At 34.8% G+C, this 19,728-nt stretch overlaps 1 protein-coding gene across 3 annotated transcripts in view; it reads left to right on the plus strand.

Annotated features, from left to right (window-relative positions):
- The window catches only part of ARHGAP15 (Rho GTPase activating protein 15), a 617,790-nt gene that overhangs the window by 118,669 nt on the left and 479,393 nt on the right, over positions 1-19,728 (plus strand). For all 3 annotated transcript variants that reach the window (XM_086718493.1, XM_086718494.1, XM_025912351.2), the window contains one exon: positions 2,261-2,350. In XM_086718493.1, coding sequence (XP_086574619.1) covers positions 2,261-2,350 — 90 coding nt within the window. The remainder of the gene's footprint in view (positions 1-2,260; positions 2,351-19,728) is intronic.

The raw sequence follows: 19,728 nt of genomic DNA on the forward strand, positions 1-19,728 counted from the left end.
ATAAGAATGTCATATCTTTTCCCAAAAAGTTACATGTTTTAACATGAATGTGATCACAGTGTAATTTCAAGTTTCAAGGACTACATAGTGGTTAGGAGCAGACTCTGGAGTGACGCTGTCCTCATTTAATCCTGCTCTTCCTTTTCTACCTGTGTTACCTTGGAAAAGTATACCTCAATATTCTAGTATATTATTACCTGTAACATGGTGATAATAATGGTACCTACCTCATACAGTTGTTATAAGAATTAAGTGAATTGATAGTTGTAAAACATTGGGACCTAAAAAATGCTTTTTCCTTAAAATAATTCCATCTTTTTGCTGTGACTATATTATATGAGAAAGATAATCTCTTTTGTTACATATTCTTAAAGGTTATTTCTGTTGATTCTGAGTATCCCATAATCATTCTAAGTATCTCATACTCAATTGAGTATCTGATACTCAATTCTGAGTATCCCTATAGAAGAAGCCGGTTGTTTTAATTTTTCTACATCATAAATCACACGACAATGAACATTGTTATCATGCCACGATAGTGATCACCTGGGTGGCAGATTATGGGTGAACCTGTAAAATTCGTTCACTGACTGAAGCATCTATCTGTAAGAGGCATCCACATCTGGATTGGCTTCTCATGAGATTACTACCAAATAACAGAGAAAAGTTATGCTATCAATTGCTGCCTTGCAGCTGAATTTATCCTGAAAATCATGCTTGGCTTGTACAGTATTTCCCCTTCAAAAGTTTCATAGAGTTGCCAAGAAAAAAAATCTCACAATTTACTGTGAACACCCCTGCTCCCATATTACTGGCTCTTCTGAAAAATAGTCTATTTCTATTAAACTGATAGAAGTGGACGCACTGGCTATGAGGCAACAATTGTGAACAGATTTCTTGTAGCATCTTTGCCATTCTTCCATAATTTCATGTTTTAAAGTAAAGTTCGTACTGTTAAAATATTCTCTAAAAATATTATAAGCCTTCTATACTAAACTTTTAAACTATTCTATGGAAAATTGTTTGAGAAAAGTACTGAGTTTATAGAGAAAACTAGAGTAACTCAGAGCATCTGAAAATAGTTGGGGTCTTTCAAATGTGGCATTACTTTCTTTAAAAATAATAAAGAAATTTTGCAAGCAAGTAAGCTTGTGTTTAATATATTGAATTCTGCAAATTTAAAGTTAATAATAAATATGATACACTTAATTCAAATTAAAATATGCAGAGGCAAATGTAGACGATATCCCTGTTAATTGATTGTTATCAATTACTGAAGCTTTTAGGTAACCTCCACATTGTATTATGCAAAAGGAAGCATATGCTATGATCTATTTGGTCTAAATTAAGTTTATTAAATACAAATATCCATCTACTAACATGTATAGTCTTAAAAGTCTGAAGAATGAGGCTCTAAAAGGCACACAGTTGGCACCTACTAAATATTTATTAATTTGGGTTTTTTTCAGCTTTATGGAGATATATAAATGACAACATTATGTAAGTTTAAGGTGTACTTACTGAGTGATGGCTTGATATATGTATATATTATGAAATGATTACCACATTGAGGCTGGTTTACACATCTGTTATGTCACATAGTTAGCTGTGTGTGTGTGTGTGTGTGTGTGTGTGTGTGTGTGTGTGTGTGGAGAACATTTAAAATCTACTCTCTTAACAACTGTCAGTTATATAGTACAGTGTTAACTTATCATAGTGTGCAATTGAGAACTTATTCATCTTATAATTAAAAGTTTGTACCTTTAACCAACCATTTCCCCATTTCCTCAGCCCCTGGTAACCACTCTCTGTTTCTAGGAGTTTTACTTCTTTAGGTTCTACATATAAGTGAGATCATGTAGTATCTGTCTTTTTCTGTCTGACTTACTTCACTTAGCTTAACACCCTTAAGGTTCATCCATGTTGTCACATAGAGCAATATTTCCTCCCTTATTATGGCTGAATAGTTTTTCCATTGTGGATCAATATTTATATCTGTATCTATATCTGCATCCACATGTCATTTTCTTCATCCATTCATCTGTCAACAGACTCTTAGGTTGTTGCCATGTCTTGGCTGTTGCAAATAATGTGGCAATGATCATAACTGGGTAGATGTCTCTTTGAAACTTAAAAAAAAAAAAAAGAAAGGCTTTATATTATAAATATGTATAGCTGCTAACTCAATAAACTTTTATTTTTCCTGACATGCATCACCAATGATGTATGCTTTTTATTCTTATGTCAATTTTGTTTATAGAAAACTGGGCACAAACCAGAAAGTGTGGATTTGTGTGGAGCACATATTGAATGGGCCAAGGAAAAATCAAGCAGAAAGAATGTCTTTCAGGTAAGAATGTTGCATTTATTAAATTTATTCCTATTCCTTCTAAATCTGAGCTTTCGATATGATACTTCCTTGTTGTGATGTTTTTATGTGCATGAACTAGTTTGAAGGTCATTATGAAAAACTGATTTCTCTTCCTTCTTGAATTTTAGTTTGTTTTGTTGCTTTTCCCTGGTTACTGGTTGCTCTCTAAACAGAAAATATATAGTATGCGTTGATTAATTCACCCAAAGTCATTGACTGTTGCATTGTATTTGAAAGTTGTTTGGGGTTCAAGCCTAGAGTGTTTGACTTAAATAGATATAGAACTTTCAGACATACACAAAATAACATTCACTAATTATGATAAACTTTTTGCATTCGTTTCCATTCCTGCTTATAGTTATAAATTACATTTACCAATGTAATTTAGAGGGATGGAAAGAGTTGAATAACTATAGAAATTGGATATTTTTGTATTGCATAATTTAATTTTTTGGGAAAAAAATAACTATGATTAATAATTTCAATCATGTTCCTTTGAATGAAAAGAACCTGATGAGATTCTTGAAAGAAAGGAAATGAGAAAACTTAATATTTCATATATGATGTTACTAAAATCCCTTTGGCAATTAATAACTTTAAATTATGGAGGTTGATCTTTTTCTATATTTATATGAGATTTAACTTTTATATTTCCAAAGTAACTAATAATTTTCTAGGTATATTTAGAATTTATATCATTTAGTAGCCATGGAACTTGATTATTATAACTACTAGATTAAATGTCTTCTAAGGCCATTTTGGCTCTTGAAGAAAGGTCGGTTCTGTTTTTAAATGTATCACTGAAGTTAATATAGTGGGTCGTATACAAGCATAGATAGGTGACATATCCTAGCTGAACTCTCAGGGGAGAGAGAAACTGATCTCTGATTCTGCATTTCCTGGATGCTAATCCAGGTCTACTGAATAAACTGGACCCATGTTAACATTTCTAGAATAAATTATTTTGCATTCTACTTTTAGTCTATTCAGGCATTCATTTTTCATATGCTAGAGATTATTTCTTTTTACCAAAAGAGAGAAAGAAGAAACAAGAAAGAAAACTAAACCTACTTGCCTAGAAATCAAAGGACTAAAGCCAAAAGTGATTAAAGTGTGGATTTACAGAATCAAGGAAGAAAAATAAATTTTGGTTTGAAGTGAGGAATTGCAAATCAGTGATATAGTCTGTCTCCCAAATTTCTTACTCTTTTTGTTATTATGCAATAAATAAAAAATTAGAGGTTATATTTCTAGCTTCTATGATAACCTAAATGATCAGTATGAGTAGTTCTGAACCAGGTTGGGTGAGTTAAGTGGGGTAGTTTTATTATGTATTATGAGCTTAGCATCCTAGTCTCCATGTCATAAACTAAAGACATTAAAATTTGACATTGACATAATTCTTGGACAATAAAAATTCTTGGAGTTGGTCTAAGGTAGGCTTTTAACTTCTGTTAATCTTCTGAGAAGTTAAGTAAGATCACAAAAGAGGAGAGTCAGGCATGTACAATGTATATAAGACTTCCAATATAGAAGAAAAATATTTATGCATAATTTTACATAGCTTTGTACATAATATACATAGATATATATTTAAACCACTGTATTGATGATATGTATGATGATGTGTATTAATGACATGACATCAACCTTTCCTGAATATGACTGACTGCCTGTTGGTAGAATTTGTCCTTGTTTTTCATATTTCTGAATGTAGGTACTTCCAGAGATATTTTAAAAAATTCTCACTTTTGGTAGCTTTTTGGTGAAAATATTGCCAGCTACTTTTGTTTGTAAGGTACCTGAGCAGTTTCTGGGGCTCCAGGGTTCCTTTTTCCAGCTTACCTCTTTTTGTCTTGTATCTTTGTAGTTTAGAGAAACAAGAAAGAGTTGATTATAAAGATGCTGTGAATAACAAAGCTAAAGAAAGATTCCAGTTTCATTTCTTGCTTCATTCTTTTTTGGGTGAATCATGTGGTTTTCTTATCATGCTGATATCTTTTCATCACCCAAACACATGAGTTTAGGAAAATTTACTAATACATATCCATAGATACAGACTATGAGGGCAAACCCTTTGAGAGGAACAATATAAATAGGTTTTATAGTTCTGTTGATGAAAAAGCATAGGGAAGGATTTGCCAGAGAGCTAAATCTAGATGACTAGCATCAATATTTGATTAGATACATTAGCTGGTCTAACTCTCAAATGATCAGAATAAACATGATTATATCTCAAAAACATGGTATTAAGGCATTGTTGGGTGTTTGAGTGTGTGTGTACAAGGGTTTTATTACCTACAGAATAATGAAGTGTTTCTTCCTGACTAAAGCAGACCATCACAGCTTCGGCTGATGTGCTACATCAGAAATAGCTTTAGAATTCCAAGTTTGAATTAAGCTTGGTGTTCAATCTCAGTGTATGAATTATAGATTACAGATAGCGAATGACTATTGAGATTTTTGGTTCAAGAAAAATCAAAGAAGAGCAAAATTAGAAATAATTTAAAATTTGAAAACTGTCTTTAAAAAGTTGATGGATTAGCAATTATATGCCACATAATTACACCGTCTGTAGAGAAGTTGAACTTAACATGAATAGGAAAACAAATAAAAAAAATTATGTGCCTGAAAGACTCAAAAGCCCACGTGTGATGCAAAAAAAAAAAAAAAAAAAAAAAAAGGATTTAATTTGTCTCCTTAGTTTGTATATGCCCTTCGGACATTTAAGTTGTTCATTTTCTTTTTGTATTATAAACCAAATTTCCTTCATAGCCAAAGTCTTATTAAACTAGATTCAGTCTTATGTGATTGGTACATGGTGATATAACAATGACAATATTAATTATGTACTAAGGTTTGGTGTCCAAGAACTCTCAGTAAATCTGAATGATGCTCACTGACTGAGTTCAAGAACATCTGCCTATTTTATGATAGAATAGTCTTTGGCCTAATTGGTACTTCTTAGTGGTAATGACACATTTAAAAAAATCATTAGCAGCTTCTATATTGAAGTATATATAGATAAGTCATTGTGTGTGTTTCAAATGTATAAATGTGATATCATGTATGTGTGTCTCTGTATATGCCCGCGTCCTCTAGCTCAGCCTTAGGAAATAGAATGACCATTTCTGTACATGTGCACACAAACACACAAAGTCATGTTGTACTTATAAAAGGTCATACAAATTCTAAGTCATATTAGTAAATGTTCATTGCTGCTAACTTTTGTTTAATTCTGCATTTAACATAATTTTCAAGGACCATCACAAGTTTGGTAGAGCTTGAGAAAACATTTAGCAACTGAGTGATTTGTAATGAACTGTGGTCCAAGTTTTCTTAGTTAACTAAAGAGCAGCACTGGGTCTTATCAGGGAAAGAGTGAATAAAAAGATTTATGTTCAAATCGCATGTTTTAAACATTCCTGCTAAGTGCTAGTTTGCTCTTTGGTGTTTAGCCTGAAATTTAAAGCACTAAGGATTAAAAGGATTACAACATAATCTTAAATAATCCTAAATGTCATTTACAGAGAGATAGTTGTAATAACTAAATAAAACCATGTTAAAAGATGGCAATGTTGTCAGGCAGCATCCCTAACACACGCAGTGCTCTGTCACCTTCTTCTCTCTCCTCACCGATAATACCCTGTGTGTACGAAGCGTTTCAATGAAAGTTCAACTGAGTAAATGGCTGCAAGGTAACTTAAAACAATAAGTAATTGTTTAAGCCATTAATATCTTCTTGTTTCAAAGTTCAAGGTGAAGAAAATTTTTCACTTAGATTTCCTTCCTTCCTTTGACTGTCGGGCTGTCTCTGACTTGAAAATTTTTGAAAGTCAAGGGAAGGAATTCATGGCACGGCTATCAAATAGGTAGATGTGCTATCTCTAAAACTTTGACCACCTGCAAGAGCTACCCCCTTATTAAATATACGATGGTCCCAAGCACTGTAATTAATTCCAGGCCGTTTAGATTAACACATACATATTCTTTGCTCTTACCATGTAAATTAGGTTTGTCTCCTCATAGAAAATACAAAGAAAGAGACTATATAGCACACTGCTTTATATTTATTAAACCAGAGGACTGGACTCCTTTCCACCCTTTCAATGGTTATTGCTAAGGCTAGATTCACATTCTTTTAGTTATTAAAAAAGAATTCATTGTCAAAAAAAATTTAAGAAATAGTGTCCACAATATAGGCTCTTAACTCCAAGATGATTTCCAGAGTGTAGACTCTTTTTTCTTCTGTAAATAGGGGCAAAGAATAAGAAAGATACTCTCTGTTTCCTTGGTCCTTTTCATGACAACATACATGACAGTAGATGATTATTTATTTAAAATAATGAAATCATTTATCCTCTAAACGTTTACTGTTTTTCACAGCCAGACATTGACTAGGCCTTAGTTTTTCTGAGTTTCTTTTAAAATAAAACTTAAAAAATATTGTTACTCATGAACATGCAGCAGACTCTTTTATAGATTGCATGCTTCAAATAAGATAATTCTACTATTAATGAATTATGCCTGATTGGAACTATATCAATTGCCTGCTTGAAGGGCAGAAAAAAAAATTCAGTGACCCAACAAGATGAAAGTCTGTTTTCTTTCTCCAGCACCAATTTAGAACCTCAACAAAAATCATGGCTGAATTTCCTGGATTTGAGATTTTTTTTAAATATGTAAATATATCTCAGGGGAACAGGTTCTGTCCCTAAAAAGTAAAGTAAATCTCAGAATAGATTTATCATTGCTCGTATTACCTTTTCTGACTTTGGTCGGGGTCTTCTGGCTATAATGTATATTAAACATATTCATGTAATATTTTCCATGGATATGCTTTACATTTAAACATAATTTTATTGCTCTTCCTGATCTGAATATGTCTTAGCTTAAAATGTTTAAGTACTACTTAAGTTTATTAATGCGAAGATAATTTAATAACATCTTGGAAAATGTCATTTTAAGCCAAAAGAAAAACTACTGGTATTTTGCTTTTATCCATTTCCTTCTGTTAAAAGTGGTGGTTTAAAATAAATCTGAGCTTTTACCAGTTTTCTCTTTCATTTTTCAATGCTTGTAGTTAGACTAAATGCAAAAGGATGATTCTTCTACATTCATATATGCATTAGATTTCGAGTAAAGCTGGTTTCACTTTAGAGAATTACTCACAGTATCTTAAAAGGCATGGCATTAAAAATAAACCAGAGTAAGAGCAGCATTAATGTCTAATACAGTTGTTTTTTTTTGCTTTCTAGCTTGTCCCAATCATTTTATCTACCTATTAGATATTCATCCATCATTCAGAAGGTGCAGCAGAGAGAGCACGAGAGTCTGGGGACGTGTGTTCCAGTTTGGGCTATGTCAGTTGTAACTTTATGTAAAACCCAGGGCAGGATCCCTCCTCCAACTTATAGTTTTTTACACCAAGGCAATAAGAGATAACAGTCCTTTCCTCACCTGCCTCCCATCGGGGTAGATGTTAAAATGAGGCAATCTGGTGAGTGCCTGGGTGGCCCAGTCAGTTAAGCATCTGACTTCAGCTCAGGTCATGATCTTGTGGTTTTTGTGGGTTCAAGCCCCATGTTGGGCTCTGTGCTGACAGCTCAGAGCCTGGAACCTGCTTCAGATTCTGTGTCTCCCTCTCTCTCTGCCCCTACCCTGTTCTTTCTCTCTCTCTCTCTCTCTTTCTCAAAAGTAAACATTAAAAAAATGAAACAATCTGTATTTGAAGGTGATTCCAAAAGACCAATTTTAATGTAAATACAGCCAGGTATTATGCATCTGTTAGCCATGTCGTCTCACAAAGCTTTGAGGGAAATTCCAGATGTGGATTTTGGAAGAATCTGGGTAGGAGAGACCAATATCTGTAAAATACAATTCAAGATTTGTGTTCCTCTTCTATTCTCTGTTCTGCCTTGTGAACTTAACCAAAAGAGTAAGATTTAATTCCTTGGGTAAAAATCTTTTTATTTATTTTGTAGCTAAGGATATGTGTCCTCAAACCTTATGGAAATAATTTTGAATATTCTATTCTTATAAATAGTGTAATTAATGTAATATCCAACCAACATTAGTTAATTAATTAATGTCTTATCCCAGTAAATACTTTAAGAAAAGCATTTTGCCTTGAAAGGCTCTGCCAAGCCATTGGCAGCAACTTGAAAAGGGGACCTGGGGTCCAGTAACTGTGCCTAAAAATGAAAGAGAGGCAATGGTAACTCCCTTTATTCCCCTATTGAGATATCAGGACCATACTTATTTTCTTATTCAAGGGAAAGAGATGTGATTATTTTACTGATTTTGCCTTTATTTTTGCCAGTGGGATTGCACAGAAGAATTTTGATGAATGGAGTGATATAATTTTATAATTGAGGCTTTGATTTAGGAATATTAATGTCAGGGGTGTATGAGATTTACAACAAAGGAAAGAGCCTGGGGGCAGGAAATAAAATTGAATCTTAAGAATATAAGGTGAGACTTAAGAATGTTTTGTGAGCCTGACTAATAAAAGGAGAAACAGAAACTGGTTGATACGTGGAAAATACACCATCAGTAAAGAACATGCCTCTTAGTTCAGGCCATGTGACTTGGGGACCGCTGTCCTTTTGAAGGTTCAATTTTTGAGGACTAAAGCTCTTGTAAAATAAAGTCTCAAGTATAGAATTAAGATACTGATAAACTGAATGTATTATTAGAGGAAACAATACCAAGTGTATGTTGTCTGATGACTCCATGAAGCTTAGTGGCCTATGGGGGAATGTGCTCCTTTTCACAGCTTCTTTTTTCTACTCACTACTAAAGGACATAATGTGATCTTGTTGTAGTCATTTTTTTTTTTGAACTACAATCAGAGCAGAATGCAACAGGATGACAGTAAAGATTCACAACAACCATATCAGTAGACGTTAGTACCAAATTAGTCAAGGGAACCAAGATTTTAAGATTCCAAAATAAAATAAATCAAAATTTAAAGAAAAAAATGAAAATGTCAACTTGGTTTCCTGTGCTTCTGACATTTTAGTGGAAGGATGGATGCATGTGGCCTAATGAGCTTAGATCACTGGTTAGCTCCCTTCACATTGTCTTCTGGAGCTTCTGGCTCTGTTTGCTCAAAGATAAGAGCTGTGCATTTGGAATAAATTCTGGATTTTAATTGGACACCGGTCTAACTTCAACATGCTGTTCTTCATTTAGTGACATGATGTAAGTCCCCTCTTTTCATGGAACATACTCTGCTCCCTGAAGTTTTGATAGGATCAGTGTGATGGTCACTATGTCATGCATAGGTTGACAGTGCAGTTCCCTACGTTCACAGAACCAAAGTGAGGCTAACTGAGCTACATAGGGTTGAACCTCGGACTTCAAACCATACATATGCGCCTCAGCAAAAGCAGGCACAGTCAGGGACTTCATGAGATCGAAATAGATTGACCAAGTGTTATGGTTTTTCTATTTGTGACTTTCATCTTGTAGAGTCCAGAAGATATTACATGGATACTGTCGAGATAACATTCAAACCACTGGATCTCTTTTTCATGTGTGTTTCAAAACTCTGATATTTTTAAGAGGAAGCAGCCATGTTTATTTCATGCTGAGTATGATTTTTTTTAATAGCAAACAGGCTTCTTCCAGAAAAAGGAACGATTTAATCCCTAAAGCTGGTACATAATAGATGGGGCCAGTAAATGGTATCACATTTTACAGCTTGTCCATAAGGATGACACAGGGTAAAATAAAATTGAGTGCTTTTGGATAGCGTAGGATCACTGGCAGATAAATAGCCAATGCCATTCAGTTTTTAGAAACATAAGGTAATGAGGCTGGATCTGAAGGCAAGAGAAAAAATGTATATATTCACAGTGTTTGTATGCACAAGCCACTGAGCAGGAGAAAAATCTGGGCAGTGGTGAGCAGACCTCTCAAACCTCAGAGCAATGTTTAAGGGAATATAAGAAAATAACAAAGCAAGCATCCATAAACAAAGGTTTGAAATGAACACAAGGGGGGAAAAAAGCAAAAAAAACTAAGTCTAAGATGAAAGGAAAATGCCAGCACTCATACAGAATTGGAGAGGCCACTTGTAGAATCTATGCATAGAATCTCTCAATATATGAGTTAAATGTGTTACTAAAAATTTGGTGGAAAATAAATATTCAAAAGCAAAAACATAAAGCACTGCAGAAGAGTGAAAGATTCTTGGTATTTGAAGGAGAGAGGAGGCTGCTCTAAATTTTATCTTAACAAAACAGGATGTTGAGAGATGACCTAAGTGAAAGAATGAAATAAAATGCCTGATGTTGGGGAGAAATCAGGAAGGGAGCTGTTTGAACTGTTGGCAGATAACAGATCAGATAATGACCAAGAAAGGAACATTCACATTGAGGGTTTAGATGATTTCTGTTTTAGAAGAGCACTATTAGATTCTTGGCTTTAGTCCCACCAATTTGCCTAACATTTTATTTCCAGCACTGGGGAAATTCTACCAGTCTGACTTCCTTGGTGAACGTGTGCAAACCCAAAACTTAAGTGGCAAAATTAACAAATTGCTGCCAACTGCTGCAAAAGGGAAAGAAATGCTGATATGCTTGTGGAGGGGTGTGTGTGTGTGGGGCGGGGGGGGGGGGGGGGGAGGGGTTGTTGCCCTGGACCTTGATAGTTTTTGTGTTTCTTTTTTTAACTTGAATTTAAGCAATGCTTCATTTTTTAAAATTCTAACACCCATGATCAAGTAGAAGACAAGCTTCTGATATTTGAGATCTGTGGTAGATTTGAAATCAGTTCGTAGAAAGGGAGGTTATGAACACACTCCTTTGATGAGTAGGATGTACCAATGAGGGTGGCAGGAAATTATGTGAAACCCTTCTCTTTTGACAGCTACACTGGAACATTTACAACCACAGATGTTATTTGTCCATCAGAAAGGAAAATATTTGTTTCAAGCCACAGGCATTTTCTACCACAATATCAAAATGAAATTCAACAGCGCTTTAATGTTTCATGAGTAAGAAAATAAATATTTTGGGGGGCCCAAATACTAGAAAGCAAATAGTCCCCAGAAAATATAACCAGTGACATAAAAAAATGGCTGACTTCATTATGAACAAATCTGTCCTTTCACTAAAGTAAGGATTGTTCTATTATTAACATAGGAAATCTTAGATGGACTGTGCATAATGCTGCATTATTCATAAAAGCATTGCTGCCATCTGGTGGCTAGTTGGCGTTTCAGCACTGACTTCGCTGGTTTGATTTTGGCTGGGTGCTTTGGCAAGGTATTCAAAGGAGGGCTTTCTTTATGTGGTAAAATATAAACATGAAATCCCCTGGCCCTAAATATCATTCATCTGACGGCAGTCCTTGTTCTCTGTCCTGTCATCGAATGAAGGATTCAGGGGGAGGTAATCTTTTGTCCTGAACAAGCATATTAGTATATGGTTTATTTAAGGAATTTACTCTTGGCTATTACTGACTGATTAATTTCATAGATACTCATTTCTGTTAGCAAATAAATATGCAGTCAAATATTAGAAAGATTTATTAAATCTAAAGATACACTGTATTTATGAAATAAGAATATACCTGAGATACTATAAATCCCTTATCAGGATCCCAGCATGAATTTTTTTTGTTACCATTCACTGAGTTTGATTTTGGAAATAACACAATTTACAATTTCAAAAGAGAAAAATGTATAAGACTTCATAAAACTCAAGCTTTCTTCCCAGTCATTCAATTGTTATATTAAAGAAGTCTGCATAATTGTTAATGACTTAAGAAACTTATGAATTCCTCTTTCTTCATTGATTTACAAATTAAATGACAAATATTATTCAGCTAAAGTGCATATTTTATTTAAAATAAAAGAGTTAAAATGTAATTTAGGAAATTTTGATGGTTCTCAAGCATCAGTGCATTAACACATTTTTAATCAGGAGCGATAAGTTTATCTTTGCAATTTTAGTATATATTTTAAGTTTTTAATAACTGTAGAATGTCTCTTTTTGCATAGTGAAAATCCTGATCCTTAAGGTGGATATTCATACAGATCACAGGTCTTTGAAGAGTATAGGAGATAATGAGTTAAAATTGCCCTAAGAGGAAAGTTGAAGTTTAATCCTGGATATACTCAGGGATGATATTTAATAGTTAATATTCAGTTTCTAGTGAATATTTGCCTATATTATTAAGCCCTTTATGATTTAGTAAAAGTCAGATAACAAAGAGGCATTGCACTAAATTTAGAGAGAATTATAATAATGAATGAATATTACTCTGTGCAGGATAACTTGTAAATGCCTATTTTTAACATTAGACTGTGGATTTTATTTTTTCTCAGTTAAGATTTTCACTGGGAATGCATACTTGGTATTACCCTTGTTACTAGCTTCTTTTGCCACTTCAAACGTTTCCTTCCTCACAACATTTCATTTGACTCATGGAAGAACATTGCTCATCTTTCCTGGGAAGATTGCTCAATTCCTCACCCTTACTCTGTCTATTCAGGAAGAGGATGTAAAAAAGACAACAGCAACAACAACAGTAACACCTTAAATCAATAATGATTGTGCCCCTGTCTCTTTCATCTATCAGTATAAAATCTCAAATGGATTATTCTTCTAATGGACTTGGATACAGCCCTATGGTGGTTTCTGACGGCTCCATACCAGAGATAGTAGCTTTGGTCAGGATGCCCCAGGTTGTATTCATAAATTGCTAATGTTTGTTTCAATAACATTTCTTTTTGTCAGCTTTTACAGCTACTTAACACTAAATTCCCATCTAATTAGGAGGATCATTCATATACTGCAATGAATGATGTCACCTTAAATCCTTTAGTATGTAATTGCTAAATGTTATATTTTATAGCTGGGCATTTGATGGTGTATTTGTTTATGCTAAATTTTATGACAGTGACAGCTGTATCTCAGTGGAGGAATGATCCTTTCCTTTCAGAGGAAGCTGGTTTTGAATTCTCTTCAAGCAAATAGTATTGCCATATATGCCCTCAGGCTAGACTGGGTTTCCCATCAAAGCAAAGTTTGAGACTAGGAATTGTGCAACTAGTTTATTTAGAAGGTAATCCCAGAAAGTAAGAATTTAGTTTAGTAAGAGTAAAACGAAGAAGGGAGAAAAGACAATACAGGACCATTATGGAGTTGGTCACAGAGTGGCCAGGATGCTTGTCAGTAGTTTTCACCCAAGGATTGATAGGACAAAGCATTTGTCCATCAGCTTTTCTCCTCTTTGGTTATGATTGCCTCTAGGATAGGATACTGTCTTTAAATCTTCTGGACTTTTAGGCTGCACATGTATGGGTGTTCCCAGAAAGCTCCTTCAGGTGTCCCACTGCATAGACTCAGAATATCCATGGCAGAAAGTGCAAGATAAGTAGTGATGCTTGAGGGACGATGCAGTCAGTGCATAAGGATTTGGGCCCACACAGAATTGTTTACACCAGTTGCAGCTGGAGTCACAGTAAAGGCAAAAAGATGTAAAGCAGGACACAAGAAGTATCTGATACAATCCTCCTTGCAATACTCAAAATGACTTGTACCTCACATTAAGTCTAATCCATTGTTGAGTCTTTAAGATGGTGGCTGAGATCCATCACTACAAGAAAGCTGATAAAAAAAAAAGTTTTAGTGGCTAACGTTACATTCTTCCACTGTAGCAGTGTCTGAGGCCATATTTGATATTCATCTTCCACCTTCTCTGCCACTCATTCTAGATTTTTCTCACTATCAGTCAGGCCTGTAACTAGTCTGTTGTGTTTGCCTCATGCAGTAAATAAGACCTCCATACCGGACAGACCCGAATCCTTAATTTTTTGACATGGCCAGGCTCTGTTCACTGAACTTGAAAGTTCACTGCTCTTATGAGGCATGGAAACACCTAGAGACAAATCAGTGAATCTCCTGAGTTCTTGAATCATTTCTCCTGACCCCATTGTGCAGAAGCTACCTGACCTTCTCATTTTAATTAGGGCCAATTATCCCTGAATGTAGTAGCTATTTGTTTGCCTGCTGGTCAACATCTTTAGTATCCATAGTTACCAAGCAGTGGCCATAGCTTTAAGTTGAGTGATACCGTTACTAGTCCCTGTTAGAAGCAAATCTATTTCCCATTCCCAAAACAACAATTTTTAATTCAGCCAAAGTTGAAAAACTTAGAAGCATAGATACTACAAGTGGGTTTTCAACAGAAGCAACTTCTTCTACCTCTTGGTCCTTAGATCCATATATTCTAGTTTTGGGGACATTGTAACATGTTTCAGATATTAATTCAGTGTATATACTATAGTTGGAATATAACACCCCAATCAAACAGGGTCTTTTCCCCAAGCTGCTATCATAACTGGAGTCATTCCATTATTCTGTTAGGTTGATTACTTCTATTAATGTGTTATTTACTAAGAACAGTGGATCCCAGGATCGTGTGTCCAGCATTGTACTTCCTTCACTTCCTTGGTTTGAGAAAATGTTGTGAATGATCTGCTGTTGCAGAATTGGGCTTTCTTATGGGGTGGGGGCAGACAGAGGCATCAAAGGCAAATAAGGCAAACCCATATCCAGAGCTGATATCAATTCCAGTGAGAATGAATCACTGTTCCCCTGAGGATGGAAAGGGTCTGTTATAGTCAGTTTGCCATTAGGCACCTGGCTGGTCTCCTCAAAGGGCTCAGTGCCTGCCTCTGTTGTGAGAAGACTAAGCAATCAGCAGCAGTAGGAAGTTACATCAGTCTTGGTGAGAGGGAGACATTCTGTTGGGTGCCTGCATGGTCTCCATCCCTGCCACCATGGCCACTCCATTCATGAGCCCACTTTGCAAGTTCTGAGTGGCTAAAGCAGAGGCTAGAGGACTTTGATTAAACAATCTGGTATACTGCCTTACTCTCTGGTAAACATTAAAATGTTAAGATGAAACACAAACATTTGCATGCTCTTTGCTCACTCCCATGAGTCTGATGACATTTGCCAGACTTAGTTGTCTCCAGTCTTCCAGGCTGTCTCCTTCTAGACCTCTAACTTACCAGCAAAACCATTCTCCACTTTCTTTTTCTAGAAATCAGTCTATATCCTTATCTCAGGCTACCCTACTCTCTACAACCAAAGTTTATTGCTTCTATCTCTTCCTGAGGATTTATCCTCCTGTTCTATAGGGTGACTGACCCGAGGGTAGGCCTACGGTATAACTACAGTCCATTTTTTGGTGCTCATCAGTGTATTCAATTGAGCCATTCATGAATCGGGCTTCAGTTTTTAATTTTTCATCAGCTGGCTTTCAAGAAACCTCCATGAGGCTATAGGTGAAAGCTTCAGGCGAGGCCCTGGCAAAACAGTGATAGATAAAATGGGAGTTTCAGCCATATATTCATGTAGCTTGCTTAGGCACTCTGGACCTGCTTGGACCAAATTCTGAAAATACAGCATGTCTATCCATGGGTTGTTGCCCCAAAGTACATTTACGTGGATTTGGCAATACCCAGCTCATCATAGTCACTTGATGTACTGTCATAAGTCACTCAGTCTCTATTCTGACCCAATAATAGGCCAGGAGCTACTTCTCAATGGTGATGATTTGTTTACTACAGGAGGTAAAGTCTTCAGAACCCAGGAGTCTTTGCTATGAGGCTCACATTTTACTCTGCCACAAACTCCACAACAAATTATACCCTAATTCATCATTAGATTTTCTGTCATAAGGACCTGAGTCAAGGAGCTTGCATCATAGCCTGGACTTGCTGAAGGCACTGATAAGTTATGGATAAATACCCTGCTGTATGAAAAGATATCCAGAAATATGCCTACTGCCCAACATATTGACTTACCTTGGTAATGTGGATCCAGGACTTGTGGTTGTATTTCTATATGAGAATATCTAAGTGCAACCCAGATTCCTGATTATAAGCAAATAAATACTTGTTTTAAGCCACTAAATTTTGGGCTAGTTTGTTACAGAACAACAGCTAATTGATACAAGTAATATATCTACAAATAGAATTCAATAGCTTGATTTTTATGAAAAATGATGATGTAGTTGAAAGTAAATTTCAACCTGTATACAAGGCCTTTTAAAAGGTTATGGAACCACAGTTCATGATGTCAGTTTCTAATAATCAATTACCAAGCAATGGTTCCTTACAAGGTTGTAGAGCAAATCTAGGTAGTGGCATTTCATCTGGTCATGTGCCTTTTCTGTTACACAGTTTGTTTATAGAAATAGATGCCTAACAAAGTTAACTTCCAGGAAAGATGCCAGGTTACACAGAACCATACCAGAGTCTTAGAATCACTTTGGGCTTTCACCCAAAGTTTTTGCAACATTAGGTGGAGGCAACATAATTTGGCTTGAAAAGTTACAAGGGAAAAAATGACAGCAAATGCTCATGGAACAGCATGTTCAGAGTCTTCAAGATAGTATCTTTCTTGGCTTCTTAAAAATCAGAGAGTTTGTATGCCCATGCTATTTTTTTAACATAGTCTGGAACACCAGGATCCAGGGCTGTCACAGGTCATTGTTAGATCAGCAACTATAGAGGTTCTAACCCAAAAATTGAGATGTAAGACATAAGAGCAGATAAAGCTACAGTTGGGAAATCTAAATATAGCCAAAAAGTTTTGGCACTTCAAGACTTTCTGTGAGAAAGAAAAGAAATTTGATTTCTGTGCTGCTGATGGAAAAGCTCACAAATGACCTAAGAAAACTATACATGACTATTTTTACTGCAAATAATGTTTTTTTTATTTGTTCCTAAAAGTTGAAAACGGCCCTCCATGTTAAAAACCATTAGTTCAGAAAAACGTGAAGACCACATTGCTTTGAGTTTTGGAATAAAATTTTCTAGCAATTTCTTTAATCTTGAAAAATTTCCACATAAAAAGTGCCATTATTATTTCTGAGAACTTTCAGAAGATGTTTATTTGTGTAAGGTAAATGTGCAATTTCCATACCTGCCTCCATCAATATAATTTTTAGTTTTTCTCTTCCCAAAATGTGTTAATAAGAGAGTTTAATTCATTGATTTCTTCCTGGAGTTTTTTTTTTCCTAACATAATTAAACCCAAAGATAAACATAGTGTATTCATATTAAAGCTGCATGATACTGTGACTATTCTGTCTTGGATTAAAATTTTATTTGAATTATCTAATTAAATTAAAATTTAAAATTTTAACAAAGTTTATTATTTCCAAATCTGTGTTAAGTTAACTTCAGGAACAGAAACTGATGAAAAACAGGAGATAAAATTATTCAGTTACATCAAAGCCGAGGTTTTAAATGGTACTTTTTTCATAGATATTTTAAAAGTTGTGTGTGCAGTTATTATTTTTTCACAGTATTGAGTAGAACTCCAGAATCTTGGAAAAAGTCAGTTTTCAAAAATGTCTAATTTATGTTTAAGAAATTGAATAACACTCAACTATTTCCCATTTATTCCTATTATGGCCCTTGTTTCACAGTTTGTTTTATTTTATTTTGGTTTTTTTTTCACAGTTTATTTTAAATCAATTTTCCCACCCCATATAAAATGCCATTTTGATAGCACATGTTACTTTATCTTCTAAAGCCAAGCGAAATTATTTTTTCCAGTGTAATACAAATCAAATCCTGAAAATGTCTTTGATTGGAGAAAGTAGCGGAGATATTTTTCAAATTCAAAATCTAAGAAAGGAAGTAATATTTGGATTATGCAGAGTACTTACTTGCTATTGGTGAATCCTACTAACTTTTCTGAAACACAAAACAGGGCAAACTAGAAGTAGTCAATAGTTGCCACTGTAAGGAAGCAGATTGCTTTTACACAAGACATGGTTTGGAAATGATATACATCTATGATTCCTAATTCATGTTTATTACTTATTTTGTTCACTTAGTGTATGAATGTGTTAAGCTTACTTATTAAAGGGGAAATATTTCTGAGACAGTAATAATTTTCTACTTCAATGAATCCAATCTGAAACAGAAGCGGAGAAACATTAGAGGGACCATTTACATTATTTTATGTAGGGTTTCCACTGTATGGACAAAATCCTTATACTTAATGTTTTTCATGGACTTTGCTCAGTATTCACTCATATTTCCAAACAAATAAAAGAGATATAATAATGTAATGAAGAAAATTTTAACAAAATAATACAAAGGACCAAATGTCATCAGGGTTTTGCTTTACTATAATTCAACTGATGTTTCCTCTATCAGCAAAGATAGGGTAAGGTCACTCTTTAGGAACAAACTTCTGTTGTTTAGCCCTATGCTGTCTTCACTCTGAGTTCCATGTTGATGGAACTGAAATAGATAGGACAGACTGCATGCTAGCCTTTAAATCTCCTACCTCGCATATATCATGTCTGTCTTCATTTCATGAGACTAAGGGAGTCAGAGAGTCAGCATAGCACAGGTGTAGAACCTTCCCATACACAGGGCCGCTGCAGGGAGAGGCCTGGGCAAAAAGGGTAACTAGTAATAGGTCCTACCACAATCCTTGCCCAACTAGACACTCGAGTCACCCGAGAAAACCTGCTTAATCTAAACAAAAGCTGGTTGTTGTTATTTAAATGGAGTAAAATTGCATCAAGCCATTCCAGAGATAAAAGCACATGTACCATTCTTCATTGTGTACTTGTAATTGATGGTAACATAATGACTCATGTAAAAAAAACAAAAAACAAATATTCAGCTCCTTTAATAAACACTGTTGAGTGTGAAACTAGAGTTCAAGCGATTCTATAACATTTGTCAAACTGCATACCAATTCATACTTATTTTAAAATTAGTTCTAAAGTGTTGAGAATTTAGAAAATTTCCATCAATAATTATTTAAGCCCGTTAGATGCCTGAGTGATGAGAGCTAGAGATCAAAGTTCAGGGTGAAATGCTTTCTGAGGATGACAAAAACAAAGCGAGGGTTAGAAAATATTTGCGTTTAGTAACTGAACTATTAATAGGTTTATTCCTTTTTACAATGGTAAGTGAATATGCCTGACATCATCAAATAAGTGTGTGTTCTAGTCGTAGAAATTTATATACCATCTTTTAAGATACAAACTACTTACATATTGTGCCTGATATAGTTGCACTCTCAGGAAACAGTCTGTTGAGAGAATATACTGTAGAGTGCTTTTGTTGAAATAACAGTTATTTTCTGGAATACACATATTTGGCATAGGAAGTTATGATTGTTTTTCTATCAAGTTTTATGAATGATATCCTTTTGGGGTATATACTAGAGATAATATTGGATGGGATGGAAGAAGAAATGAGGGCTGTTAATACAAATTGTTCAATAGCAAAAAGAACACATTTTGCTGGGGAAAAAAGCCATCTATATTTTCAGAATGAGGCATAAACCTCATTT

Source organism: Puma concolor, chromosome C1, assembly GCF_028749965.1.
Source record: "Puma concolor isolate L17-30 chromosome C1, mPumCon1.1.hap2, whole genome shotgun sequence".
Lineage (NCBI taxonomy): Eukaryota > Metazoa > Chordata > Mammalia > Carnivora > Felidae > Puma > Puma concolor.